Source organism: Delphinapterus leucas, chromosome 19 (genome assembly GCF_059928025.1).
Source record: "Delphinapterus leucas isolate spDelLeu-1000000601 "Yukka" chromosome 19, BTC_Dleu_Yukka2, whole genome shotgun sequence".
Lineage (NCBI taxonomy): Eukaryota > Metazoa > Chordata > Mammalia > Artiodactyla > Monodontidae > Delphinapterus > Delphinapterus leucas.
This window is the reverse complement of record NC_143147.1, coordinates 44,303,877-44,318,254: the sequence shown is the minus strand read 5'-3', so window position 1 is coordinate 44,318,254 and position 14,378 is coordinate 44,303,877. Positions and strand designations below refer to the sequence as shown.

Genomic DNA, 14,378 nt, shown 5'->3' with positions numbered 1-14,378 from the left:
CGTACTATGAAAACACTAATTCAGAAATATACATGCACCCCAATGTTCATAGCAGCACTATTTACAATAGTGAAGACATGGAAGCAACCTAAATGCCCATCAACAGAGGAATGGATAAAGAAGATGGAATACTACTCAGCAATAAAACAATGAAATTTTGCCCTTTGCAACAACATGGATGGACTTCAAGGGCATTATGCTCAGTGAAATAAGTCAGACAGAGAAAGACAAATGCTGTATGATATCATTTATATGTGGAATCCAAAAAATAATACAACAAACTAGTGAATATAACAGAAAAGAAGCAGACTCGGGACTTCCCTGGTGGTGTGGTTAAGACTCCACACTCCCAATGCAGGAGGCCTGGGATTTGATCCCCGGTCAGAGAACTAGATCCCACACGCATGCTGCAACTAAGACCCGGCACAACCAAATAAATAAGTATTTTTAAAAAAAGAAGAAGAAGAAGCAGACTCACAGATACAGAGAACAAACTAAACTAGTGGTTACCAGTGGGGAGAGGGAAGTGGGGAGGGGCGAAGTAGGGGTGGGGGAGTAAAAGGTACAGATTACTATGTATAAAATAAATAAGCTACAAGGATATATTGTACAACATGGGTAATATAACCAATATTTTATAATAGCTATAAATGGAGTGTAACCTTTTGAAATTGTGAATCACTGTTACATACCTGAAACTAATATATTCTACATCAACTATACCGCAAAAACAATTTTTTTTTAAACCTAAGTGAAACAAACAAAAGACTGGATGATACATCTTGTTGCTGTCCTGTGGTTCATTTAGCCGGTTTACTTTCTTAGGGTCTTGGATTGTTTTCATTGTTTTCCTGTTATGAATAGTTTTACTCTGAATACCATTAAATAAATGACTGTTTCCCCTTTTGGGGATATAGTTTCTCCAAGTGGACTTAAGAGGTCAGAGTGCATGGCTGCACATTGTACGTGCATGCCTGCATATAGCTGTCGTTGCATGTGTTATATGGATTTACAGGGAGCTTAGGGGCTAGTTGACAGTGCTATCAGCAATACATAAGTATACATTTCTTTACATTGTATTCTAGCTTTGCCAATTTCTTACGTTAACAAGTGTGTAAACGATTTCATAAAAGTGTTTTTCAATTTCTTTCATTTCCTGAGGGGCTAGCCAGTGTCTCATGATAATTTACCATTTTTATTTCCTTTGTGTATAAACCGATCATCTATCTCTTTTGACCATTTGACCATATATTCAATGAAATATTGTACTGACCATACATATTTCATACTTGTAATAGACTTATTCACACACGTGTGTGTGCTTATAAGATTACATCAGTTATTTTTTTCCTCTTCTATTTCTTCCCCTTTTTATTTTTTAAAAATTTTTGGCCATTTTGGATCTTCGTTGCTGTGCGTGGGCTTTCTCTAGCTGCGGCGAGCGGGAGCTACTCTTTGTTGCGGTGCGTGGGCTTCTCATTGCGGTGGCTTCCCTTGTTGCTGAGCACGGGCTCTGTGCGCGGGCTTCAGTAGTTGTGGCTGGCGGGCTCTAGAGCGCAGGCTCAGTAGTTGTGGCGCATGGGCTTAGTTGCTTCGCTGCATGTGGGATCTTCCTGGACCCGGGATCGAACCCATGCCCCCTGCATTGGCAGGCGGATTCTTAACCACTGCGCCACCAGGGAAGTCCTCGTCCCCTTTTTAAAATATTTCATGGGCAAAACTATTTTATTTTTATATATTCATACTCAGTTTGTCTGTGATAATATCCTTTATTTCACAATTTATCTTCCTTCCACAGCTGGAATAAATATGCTGTTCCATTTTCTTTCTTCTTTTCCTTACATTTTACCATGTGCCCCATCTGAAAGAGCAGCCAATTCTCATTGCGCTGCACTGATGGTCAGGAGGACTCCCGGCTCTCCCAGCAACCTGTCTTCAACGGCAAGCATATCCTCTCTCCATTGTTATGTTGCTTCTGGCTTGTACTATTAAGTTCTTAAAGCATTTGAATCATTTCCCAAATCTCTTATTTTGTTTTCTTTGGCCATTTTTCAATTTATAACCTAATTATTTTAAAAAAATACTGTGTGGCCAATACAATAAGAAATGAAGTTATAAATATTTGAAAAGAAGAGATAAAATTATGTTCATTGGGTGATAAGAAATACTTATAGAAAACTGAATTCAAGAGGTTAAATTTAACAAGTTTGGCAAAAATTCATAGCATTCTTTTTTTTTTTTAAGACTTTTTTTTATGCGGATCATTTTTAAAGTCTTTATTGAGTTTGTTACAATATTGATTCTGTTTTATGTTTTGGGTTTTTTGGCCGCGAGACATGTGGGATCTTAGTTCCCCAGCCAGGGATCAAACCTGCGCCCTCTGCATTGGTAGCACGGAGTCTTAACCACTGGACTGCCAGCGAAGCCCCCTACTGGTTCATTTTTTTATCCACTATCAATTCGTTCTGCACACCACTCTCAGATGTCTTTTTCTAAAATGCTAATCTGTGTCATTTATATCCCATTTAAAATCCTGCAGTGACTCTCCGTGGTCTTCAGGGTCAAGTTTAAACTCCTTAGCTCAGTGAGTAAGGTCTTTTCCATCACTTGGGCTGCCCTGGCCTCTCTCTCTCTGTTAGACTGCTGTCCCCTCTGGACTTTGCATCATTTGTCCCAGAATTCATTCCAAGAGGCCTTCAGTCTGCATTAGATGCCCTTCCTGTGTGTGTCCATAGCACATTCTGTCAGGGCACTTACCACGCTTCTTGATAATTGTGTTTGCTTGTTTCTTGCCCACTAGCTTCTCAGCTCCTTAAAAGCAGGACTGTGTCCTTTATTTATTTTTTTAATTGAAGTGTAGTTGATTTACAGTATTATGTTAGTTTCAGGTGTATAGCATAATGATCTGGTTTTTTTTGTTTCTTTGCAGATTATATTCCACTATAGGTTGTTACAAGATATTGAATATAGTTCCCTGTGCTATACAGTAAATCCTTGTTGCTTATCTATTTTATGTGTAGTAGTTTGTATCTGTTAGTCTCATACTCCTAATTTGTCCCTCCGCCTTCCCCCTTCCTTTTGGTGGCCATAGTTAGTTTTCTATGTCTGTGAGTCTATTTTTTATATACATTCATTTGTATTTTTTAGATTCCACATGTAAGTGATATCCTATAGTGTATGTCCTTTTTTCCCTTGTGTTCTAACACAGTGTTTGGTGGGACTTTGTACCTTTTGTTTTATACTTTTTTGAACTTTCCAGTTTTTTTCAAGCAAGATAAGCATTTTTGTACCTCATTATTTTAATAACTGGTTTAAATTTTTTAAATAAATGGATAAGGAAAATAAAACAAAGGGAAAATGAAACTAGGGAAATAAGTTAAAGCCAGGTATGAAGTGTACAGTAATATGTGCTTTTTTTTTTTGGCCTTGAGGCATGCAGGATCTTAGCTCCCGATCAGGGATTGAACCCACCCTTGGCAGTGAAAGCCTAGGGTCCTAACCACGGGACCACCAGGGAATTCCCCAAAAATGTGTGCTTTAAAAGTGCTGGCATTTGCTAGCGGTGAGCTGTACAGTTGACCCTTTCTAGGCACCGATGTAAAGAAGACGTGATCGGTTCCATGATTCACTGTGTTCACAACATAAAAATAAACCCTCTACTCAGGAAGCATAATTATTCTGGTACTCAGAAAGAAACTTCTTTTGTGGGTTCTCATAAAGAGGAAACTAACATAATCTACATTATCTTCAAAAATATCCTTTCAGTAAAGAAAGCAGCAGGTTTCATTGAGTAGTTTCTTAGGAAATCTCTCCGTAGAGATTGAATGGCATAGCTCCAAGTACAGATTAGTGGAAATCCTTCCAAGCGGGAAAAAAATAGATGAAATGGTAAACGAGAAAAAACGTGCGGCAGCACATACTGACAGTGACCGCAAGTCTTTGCTCTGTAAAGAAAACATATAAATTACTGAGAACTATACCAGCTTCCAGTAAAATCGGAACCAAAACATGAAGTGATTCATAGAGGAGGCACAGCTAAGCAGTAAACATTAATTCAAATTAAGACAAGATCTCAGTTTTTACCTCCTAGTAAACCCAGTATGGGGTTTGGTTTATTTATTTGAATGCTGATCGTGTTGATGTGGTAAAATTGGACTACTTCTTAGGGGATTTATTAGGAATTCATTGATTAGGAAATTTTTTTTTTTTTTTTTTCGGTACGCGGGCCTCCCACCGCTGCGGCCTCTCCCGTTGCGGAGCACAGGCTCCAGACGCGCAGGCTCAGCGGCCATGGCTCACGGGCCCAGCCGCTCCGCGGCACGCGGGACCTTCCCGGACCGGGGCACGAACCCGTGTCCCCTGCATCGGCAGGCGGACTCCCAACCACTGCGCCACCAGGAAAGCCCTGATTAGGAAATTGGTACCACCCTATGGGAAAGGTGTCTGACAACATGCTTTCCCCTCCACCTGTGAACTCGTTGAGAACAAGGACCAAGACCACATTTTGTTCATTTTCTGTCTGGCCAGGCACCGTGTAAATACCCGGTAGGTGCTGAATGAATGAAAGGACTTGAAAACATTCAGAGCAGTTGACTTGGTAATTCCACTTCTCGGAAAACTGCCTAAGGCAAGAGTTCTACATACAAACTCACAAAAAGAAGCAAGTTAAATGCACAAGTTGTTCTCTGTAAAAGTGAAAAATTGAAAATAACCTAAAAGTCCAAATCTGGAGAATTAGTTGTGTGACTCTTCATACTAGGATGTTAGGCCGCCATTTTTTAAAGAAGCATAAAGTTTGAAATAACAGAACTATTACTACAGGGCTAGAAGGAAATACGCCAGAATAGTGATAGGGTTGTGTTTGGGTGATAAAACCCTGGTGTTTTTAAAAACTACTTCCTAACTCCAGCTACGCATGAAGTTGGTTGGCTGGTAATGTACGTGGCATGCCTGTGAGGCTGTGGGATGGAGAGGGACATGCTACCAGGTGTGTCCCCTTTGCATCGTTAGCATCGCAGTTCATCAGAGCCTCTCGGTCTCACAAAGGTCTCACCTTTAGGAGAAAATCTAGAGATTCTCTCACCTTTGGAATCTAGAGATCAGTGTGGGCCTGGGTCTCTCCTAACTCACCCAGCTTCTGCTCCTAACCCTGTGCTGATATGACCACGTTAAGCCTAAATATTGGCATCGTTAGCCAGCCTTTACTGGTGATTACTGTGTGCTAGACCCTGTTCATAGCTCTTTACATGGATATAATTAATACAGCAGTCTTGAGGGTAGATGCTGTTATTCTCCCCCTTTCTTACAGGTGAAGAAACTCAGGCACAGAGATGCTGGTGAGACCTGGACTCAGTCTGAAAGTCCTAAGTCTCCTTTTTCAGCCACTGTATTCTGCTGCCTCCTTGAAGTGGGCAAGCTGGGTGGGTAAAAGCAGAAAGGCAGAAGCCTTTTGGGGAAGAGTGGGTTATTATTTCGCATCAAGGTTAATGAGATGAAACACCAGGAGTCTATCTTGGCAGCAACTTGCTGTAAACAGTCAAGTTCTTTTCTGTACACTTTTTCCCCTGTTCGTATCCCAGGATTATAGAGTAGCTTAAAAGAGTCCCCCTTGCCACTTAGATTTTAAGTTTCTTTGTTCTGGTGACAGGCAGTTTCTTCTTGTAACTAACATTTTGAAAACTAGACTTCTAGACAAACCCGTCTCTTCTGGTGCTATTAGAAAAAGATGGCTGTGGAAATTCCCTGGTGGTCCAGTGGTTAGGACTCGACGCCTTCACTGCCGAGGGCCCAGGTTCAATCCCTGATCGGGGAACTAAGGTGTCACAAGCTGCCCAGCAGGGCCAGAAAAAAAAAGAAAAAGAAAAAGATGGCTGTGGTTGCAAAGCATCTTTCTTTGCCGTGACCTCTTTAAAGAAAAGGTATCACAAAAGACCAAGTGTGTTAACCAGGTTCATTATGTATTAGTCCTTTTCAGTTTGGAGCAAAGGATATTTGGGGAGAATCTTGGCCTGGATTACTGCTTTAAGGGAGCTGCTGTCAGTGGGTGAAATGGAAGTCAGTTTCATCCTGGTACATCTTGCTCATGAGAAAGGCTTGCCTTCTTGACCCTGCCCCTCCAGACCTTTCTTTTCTTTTTTCTTTTTCTGTAAAATATATATACAGTAAAATGCAAAAATCTTAGTTATACCACTCAATGTTTTTTACATATGCATACCTCATATAATCCATACCCCTATCAAGATACAGAATAGCCCATCATCCCAGAAGCTTTCCTTATGCTCCTCTGTTGTCATCACCGCACTCAGAGATACGTCATATTCTGGTTTTTTACACTAAGGATTAGTTTTGTTCAGACCTTTTTAAAGAAGCCATAGAATTTGGTTTTGTGATTTCAAAGGAAGCCTGTTGGGTTTGGTCACACATCTAACTTAGGAGTGTTGCCCTCTCACTTATGGTGGTTCTAAATCCCTCCACATGGCAAAATAGGAGGTAAGTGGGAAGAGTGGACAGGCATTCTTGCCCTCTCCTTCAAACTCCTATTAGGAACATCCATTTCTAGCATCCATGTCTAGATGCTAGAGTGATTTTTACCTGACATTTTTTAGGCACCAGGGAAGGGTAGATATCTGCCGCTAGACAACACAGGAATGCATTGCACGTTGTACGTGACCGCCACTGAGTATTTGTTTCTCCAGTTACCCATGCTATTCCAGTTATAGTTGCTTTTTTCACCAGGTTAGCTGTGACAGAAAAATAATCATTCTTTACTCAGGTATTTTTCCTGATTATACCATGGCATTTCCTCTTGATAACTAGTAGGTCCTCGGTCTATAAAACTTACTTGAACTGGGCTTCCCTGGTGGCGCAGTGGTTGGGAGTCTGCCTGCCGATGCAGGGATCATGGGTTCGTGCCCCGGTCCGGGAAGATCCCACATGCCCCAGAGCAGCTGGACCCGTGAGCCATGGCCGCTGAGCCTGCGCGTCCGGAGCCTGTGCTCCGCGATGGGAGAGGCCACAACAGTGAGAGGCCCGCGTACTGAAAAAAAAAAAAAAGACTCGTTTCTTCCCACAAAGACTCCATGAAACTATTCCCATCAAAAGGAGGCTGCATTAATTTTCTCCAGTGAAAAGGTTCCAGGATGCAGCTTGGGCTAAGGAAAGCAGAGTACACAGTCTTAACCTCCAAATTGTGGCTCCTTAATATTCCTTTAGGCTGGAAGTGATACTAGCAAAGTTACATTTCCCTTTCCCTTTCATGCTCCCTTTATCCATGGACTAAAACTCCCTCTTGTGGCAAAAGCCTGTCTCCTCTGGGCACAGGTTGAAGGAACTTTTTTCTCAAGAGATAAAAAGCCCCTATTTTAGTGAGATGAGTGAATTGTTATCTTAAAGTTTTGTCTCATGCTTGTGGATTGAATTGAAGTTCAGTAGCTTGGTAACCAAGACTTAGTCCTGGAAAACAATACTAATCCATTTTTGCCATATAAAATCTACGAGAAGAGACAGGACTGTTATTCTCCTGACCTGTGGTCAACTGAAAATCACCCTGGCTCTGTGATTCCACTATTACTCTCAGTATAATAAAATTCTTCTGTACTTCCTTTTGATGTAAAATAAGCAGTGAATTTCAGAGTACTTACTTCCCATTGCTGTGGCATGTCAGGAGAACAGTTTTTTTGTTTTGTTTTGTTTGTTTGTTTATTTATTTATTTTTGCCTGCGTTGGGTCTTCATTGCTGCACGCAGGCTTTCTCTAGTTGGAGCGAGCGGGGGCTACTCTTTGTTGCGGTGTGCGGGCTTCTCATTGCAGTGGCTTCTCTTGTTGCGGAGCACAGGCTCTAGGCATGTGGGCTTCAGTAGTTGTGGCATGAGGGCTCAGTAGTTGTGGCTCATGGGCTCTAGAGTGCAGGCTCAGTAGTTGTGGCGCACGGGCTTAGTTGCTCTGCAGCACTTGGGATCTTCCCAGACCAGGGCTCGAACCCGTGTCCCCTGCATTGGCAGGCCGACTCTTAACCACTGCGCCACCCGGGAAGCCCCAGAACAGTTTGTTTGTTTTAGTAATGATAGCATTTTTGTCATCTTGCCAGTCTGCACAGTGTTTTAGAGACAGAATCTTAACCATGTCTCTGCACGGCTGTCTTCAGTTGGCAGAAGGTGGATTTGGTAGACAGAATAACACCTCCCCACCCCCCTAAAATGTCCACATCCTAATCCCTAGAACCTGTGAATGTTTTACCTTATGTGGTAAAAGGGACTTTGCAGATGTGATTAAGTTAAGGGTCTTTGGATGGGAAACTTATCCTGGATTATCTGGGTGGGCCCAGAGGCATGACAAGGATCCTTGTAAGAGGATGGCAGGAGAATAAGAATGAGAAAAAGCAATGTGACATTCGAAGCAGAGAGAGAGATTGGCAGATGCTACACTATTGCTTTTGAAGATGGAACCGTGGTCCACAGAGTGTGCAGGCAGTCTCTAGAAACTAGAAAAGGCAAAGAGGCAGATTCTCCCCTAGAGCTTAGATAAGGAGGAATACAGTGTTGCCAGCCCACTTTAGACTTCTGACCCCCAGAAGTGGAAGAGAATAAATTTATGTTGTCTTAAGTCACTAAATTTATGCTAATTTGTTATAGTAGCAGTAGGAAAAATTACCAGAAAAAAAAAAAAACCATTGTAACCAAGAATGGTTACATTGTAACCAAAATCAAAGGTGTAGAATTGCTTGTGGAACCTGTGTCTAGATCACTCTTTGTATCAGTCAAATTAAGTTCTGCAGCGGTAACAAGCAACACCTCCCAGCTCCAGTTCTTAGCAATGTGAAACAACAGAGCTTTATTCCTAGCTCCTATTCCATCTCAAGTTGGAGGGACTCTATTCCATGTCCTCCTTACTCCGGGATCTGGGTTGATAGAGCCAACACCGAGTGGAACATAGTTGGTCACTATGGGAGTATCAAGGGAACATGACAAATAGCACATTGGTCTTGCTTCCTTCCAGAAGTGACCATATTACTTATACTCACAGTCTGTTAACATCGTGGCAAGTTACACGACTGTGCCTAATTTAGAGGACAGGGAAGGCCCATCCTACATTTGTCCGGAAGAAGGAGAATAAGTCTACTGGTAACACTAAAACACTACCAAACTCTTCTTCCTTAATAATGATTTTCTTGGATACCATTTTAGTAGTTTATTACTGGCTAAAGATTCAGGATTATATATCCCAGTCTGACTCTGGGACTTGTCAGTGTATGCAGGTCATGTCTAATGTAGCTGGGTCTTTCATCTTTACTAAATGCATGACATACTTGGCAGTTAAAGTAGGTGATATGCAGTTTAAGGTACCTGTAGAGGGCATACCTCCTTATAGAATTAGGGCCATTTGATTGGTGTCACACTGTGTACTACAATAATCTCCCTGCTAATAGATGTGTATTTATAAAGGTTAATTTTATCATTTGAAAGATTAATTGACTACAGGGTAATTTATGCAGAGCCTTACGATTTTCACTGGAGATGACCTTTTCATTGGCTTCTTTTATTCCTTTGGTAAACAGGTATTAAAAGGGCTTTTATTAACTTGGATTTGATTTCAAGATTCAGAGTTTCCCCGGGTTCTAATTATTTCTCAATTAGTCCTCATTCAGTAACATGATAAATGTCTATAATGTAGATTATAGACATACTACTATGTTTTTAACCTCTTCAGAAAGCTTGTTAGATTTTGTCAAAGTGAATAATTGTGGTGATCATTTAGAGTATTTTATCCTTTCCAGAGCCCTTTTTATGTATCTGTGAGGGTCCTAACACCAATTGAAGGAGGGAGGGAGGTAGGGCAAGTGAAATCGTTACTGTTTTACAAAGGACAGAATTGGACAGCAGACAGATGATAATTCCACCTGCTTCTAGGTTTGACCAAATTGGCCGTGATTACACTAAAAAACAAACAAATTATCCTCTGGCTTGGCTAAGGCCATGTAGGTTCACACAGTTGAAACTGCCACCTCCCTTTTTCTTCTTTGAGAACTGTGTATCCTTCCTTCCTTAAGGGTAATCCAAATGGATTCAGCTCAGGTTAGTTTAAGAGAGGTTTATGGAACCTAGCACATGGTTTACTATTTCAAATTAGAAACGGATGGGGAGGGACTTCCCTGGTGGTCCAGCGGCTGAGACTCCACGCTCCCAATGTAGGGGGCCCGGGTTCGATCCCTGGTGAGGGAACTGTATCGCATATGCATGCTGCAACTAAGAGTTCGCATGCCGCAACAACGATCCTGAGTGCCGCAACTAAGACCCAACGCAGCCAAATAAATAAATAAATATTTTTAAAAGATACTTATTTCATATTAAAAAGAAATGGTTGGAGAAATATCGTATATAATCTACACATTTTTCTAGGGAGAAGAATACAGTTTTGCAAATACAAAGACAGTGTAGTAACTTCTCAGTGGTTCAGCCTAAAGTAACTATAGAACATGTAGCTGTTATTTTATTGTCCAATTTGCCATCATCCTGGTCACCTCAGTATTCATGAGGAAAAACCAGCCAACATGCCAGGCTCCCAGATCCTTGACTCTCTGGACTACAAGCCCCTTGTCTCTGTTTCACTTAAGCCACCCACTTGCATGATCACACTGGATGGTGTTATCACATCACACTGCAGAGCCTGGGCAATCTTAAACTCAGACATCTTTCTGAGCCCAACTTGGTAACTCTAGAACTTTCTCACACTTGACTTGCTCTGCTCTTGTTTTTGGTTCTCAAGACAGGACAATGGACCCTTTTACTTTGTTCCTATCGACTCCCTTCCATCTTCACTTCCTTTCCCACCTGCTTTGTCCTTAGTGTTTGAGGTTATTGATGTCTGTCATAGGACAACCAGCTGTCCCGGTTTGCTCAGAACCGAGGGGTGTCCTCAGAGCTAAAATGGCAACAGTCTGGCACAGACCAGGAAGTTGGTCACCCTAGTCCATTGTATCCATATGTGGAAATACTATATGATGGTGCTGCATGCATCTCTTCCCAACCCCATGTTCAGTGACATCACACTGGTAGCTCGAAATCGACCATAGGGGGAGCATTTATACCATGGAAGTCAGCAAATGCTTCAAATCAGGGCTTGACTTGTTTTGTTGATTGTCTAGACTTAAGGTGATAGAGAAAATGTTAATAATGTAGATTAAACTTAAAAGTATGCTGTGTCTGTAGCCATTATGTTGTGAGTAGAACCAAAAGTTGAGGAAAGATTCTCCAGTATTCAAGAACTATTATCTGTTTCAGCAAAGAAGTCACTCCTATATTTGACAGACAAGTGAAGTTCTGAAGTAGGTCTGAGTCATTTCAGTCTAGCCCTAGTCCTTCACATGAAAACATCAGCCTTCACCTCAGAACTAACACTCTTTCAGGAAAGCAAGCAAAGGTCGTTGATCTAAGAGTTGGGCAAAAATCCAAGAAAGCATCTTGTGAGAACAAGATACTATGTGGAATCTACAGTAAAGATGATGGTATATTTTATTATTTGTAAATTGTGGGCTACACATTCTTTATATCAGTAAAATTTATAATCAGCTTACATACGTGTGTGGGTTTATGTGTATATATGTATTTATATGCGTGCACACATACGTCTTCCTCTTTGGAAAGTCAGTTCTTAATAGTCGGGGAGGGGAGCAGTTTTGCCCCAAATTAGCCAGGGATCCTACATGCAGAGGACAGGTCTTACAGGTCTTTTAAGCTCGTCTTACAGTTATCCAGCTTAAAATGTCAATGGTGCCAAGTTTGAGAAACTCTGCTCTAGAGCATATATAAGAAAAATAAATTAGTTCATGTATACCTAACTTTTACACATTAAGAATCCAAAATCTTTTTTTCTTAATTGTTTTAATTGAAGTATAGTTGATTTACAGTGTTGTGTTAATTTCTGCTGTACAGCAAAGTGATTCAGTTATACATAACATACATTCTTTTTTTTACATTCTTTTCCATTATGGTTTATCACAGGATATTGAATATAGTTCCCTGTGCTCTACAGTAGGACCTTGTTGTTTATCCATTCTGTATGTAGTAGTTTGTATCTGCTAACCCCAAACTCCCAGTCCATCCCTCCCCCAACCCCTGCCCCCTGTGCAGCCACCAGTCTGTTCTCTATGTCTGTGATTCTGTTTCTGTTTCATAGATAGGTTCATTTGTGTCATATTTTAGATTCCACATAGAAGTGATATCATATGGTATTTGTCTTTCTCTTTCTGGCTTAATTCACTTAGTATGATAATCTCTAGTTCCATCCATGTTGCTGCAAAGGGCATTATTTCGTTCTTTTTTATAGCTGAGTACTATTCCATTGTATATATGTGCCACGTCTTTACCCATTCATCTGTTGATGGACATTTAGGTTGTTTCCATGTCTTGGCTATTGTAAATAGTGCTGCTGTGAACATAGGGGTGCGTGTATATCTTTTTGAATTATAGTTTTGCCTGGATATATGCCCAGGAATGCGATTGCTGGATCCTATGGTAATTCTGTTTTTAGTTTTCTGAGGAACCTCCATACTGTTTTCCATAGTGACTGCGCCAACTTACATTCCCACCAACAGTGCAGGAGGGTTCCCTTTTCTCCACACCCTCTCCAGCATTTGTTACTTGTAGACTTTTTAATGATGGCCGTTCTGACCCGTGTGAGGTGGTACCTCATTGTAGTTTTCATTTGCATTTCTCTAATAATTAGTGATGTTGAGCATCTTTTCATGTGCCTATTGGCCATCTGTATTTCTTCTTTGAAGAAATGTCTATTTAGGTCCTCTGCCCATTTTTCGATTGGGTTGTTTTTTTGCTATTGAGTTACATGAGCTGTTTGTATATTTTGGAAATTAAGCCCTTGTCGGTTGCATCATTTGCAAATGTTTTCTACCATTCTGGTTTTTTGCTTTGTTTTTTCTGCTTTTCTTTGGTTGTTTTTGTCTTGTTTTATTATTCAAGTGTTTTTCGTAGTTGAGGAATAACATATATACAATGAAATGCACAGATCTTGAATGTATAGTTGGACCAGTTCTGACAAATGCACACAACCATGTAGCACACACCCCATCGGTATATGGAGTGTTTTCATCACCCCCTAAAGTTCCCTTTTGCCCCTTCCCAGTCAGTCCCCTGATCTGATTCCAAAAACAGCCAGTGATCCATTTTCTGTAGATTTCCATCACCATAGATTTGCCTGTTCTAGAACTTAATATAAATGAAATTATGTAGTGTATATATTCTTGTGTCAGCTTCTTTTACATAGCATGTTGTAAAAATTCATCTGTGTTGTGTGTATCAGTTTGATCCCTTTTATCACTGAGTAATATTCCAATGTATTAATATACTATGTTTTTTGAATCCATCTTCTTGTTTAGAGATGCATGCTCTTTCCAGTTTTGGCTAATATGAATAGAGCTGCCATGAACACTTCTTGTATAAGACTTTTGTTAACGTGTTTTCATTTCTCTTAGATAAAAATATCTAGAAATTGCAAGCTCATATAATAGATGTGCATTTTAACTTTTAAGAAATTAACAGCTTTCAATCATTGGGCTTTTCATCATTGGGTGACACGCTCCCTATGTCATAGATTTTTTTGGTAAGGAATAAATTAAATAACGTATGTAAAGGGCCTAGCGTACTGCTTAGCACCGGTAAAGACTTGACCTGTTAGCTGTTAGTACACTTATTCTCCCTAGCCGATAACACCCAGATCTCTCGCTCTTGAGTGCTAGGCCTGTATATCCATCTGCCTGCTCATGTAGCATCAGAACCCAGCTGTCCCACAGGCAGCTTCGACTCGGCTTGTACCAAACTGAACTCTTCTCCCCAGTCTCCATCCCCAAACTGGTTCTCCTCTCACGTGCCCCGTTAGGGTGAATCCTTTCAGTTGCCCAGTCCCTCCCCTCCTCGCACATCTAACAGATCCGCCAGGCCTGTTGATTCTTCGGGTTTAATAGCTCTTCATGTGTCCATTTCTCTCCATTCCGCACTGTTGCTCCCTCAGTTCTGACCTTCAGGACCCGTCTCCCGGCTCACTACTGCAGCCTTGGAACAGAGGCCCAGACCCCCAGTTCAGTGCCTGCCTGCATTGCAACCAGAGGGTTCTGTCCAGAGTACAAACCTGATCCTGTTACAATCTAGTTACAACCCTTAGGGCTTCCCAGGATAGAGTCTCAACCCCTCGTATTCCTTTCAAGGCCTTCGTGCTCCAGTTTCATCTCCTCCCTCCTTCCGTAAGCTTGGCTCCCACTCCCTATTTCTTCTCATACCTGATCTTTTGCTTAGAGGCCTTTGCCCAGGCTGCTTATTCTACATAGAGTAGATACCCTTCCCTCCCCTACCTCATCCTACCCTACCCCTTTC

General features: G+C 41.2%; 1 protein-coding gene across 22 annotated transcripts in view; it reads left to right on the top strand.

Moving 5' to 3' along the window:
• SYNRG (synergin gamma) overlaps positions 1 to 14,378 on the top strand; it is a 92,286-nt gene that overhangs the window by 75,288 nt on the left and 2,620 nt on the right. The window contains exon 21 of one of the 22 annotated variants that reach the window (XM_022552724.3): positions 1,869 to 14,378. The exons of 19 other annotated variants lie outside the window; for them this stretch is intronic. In XM_022552724.3, the coding sequence (XP_022408432.2) occupies positions 1,869 to 2,000 (132 nt within the window). In that variant the 3' untranslated portion in view covers positions 2,001 to 14,378. Of the gene's footprint in view, positions 1 to 1,798; positions 1,823 to 1,868 lie in introns of those variants that run through there. 2 more of the 22 variants (XM_089901018.1, XM_089901019.1) reach the window with 2 other exon arrangements.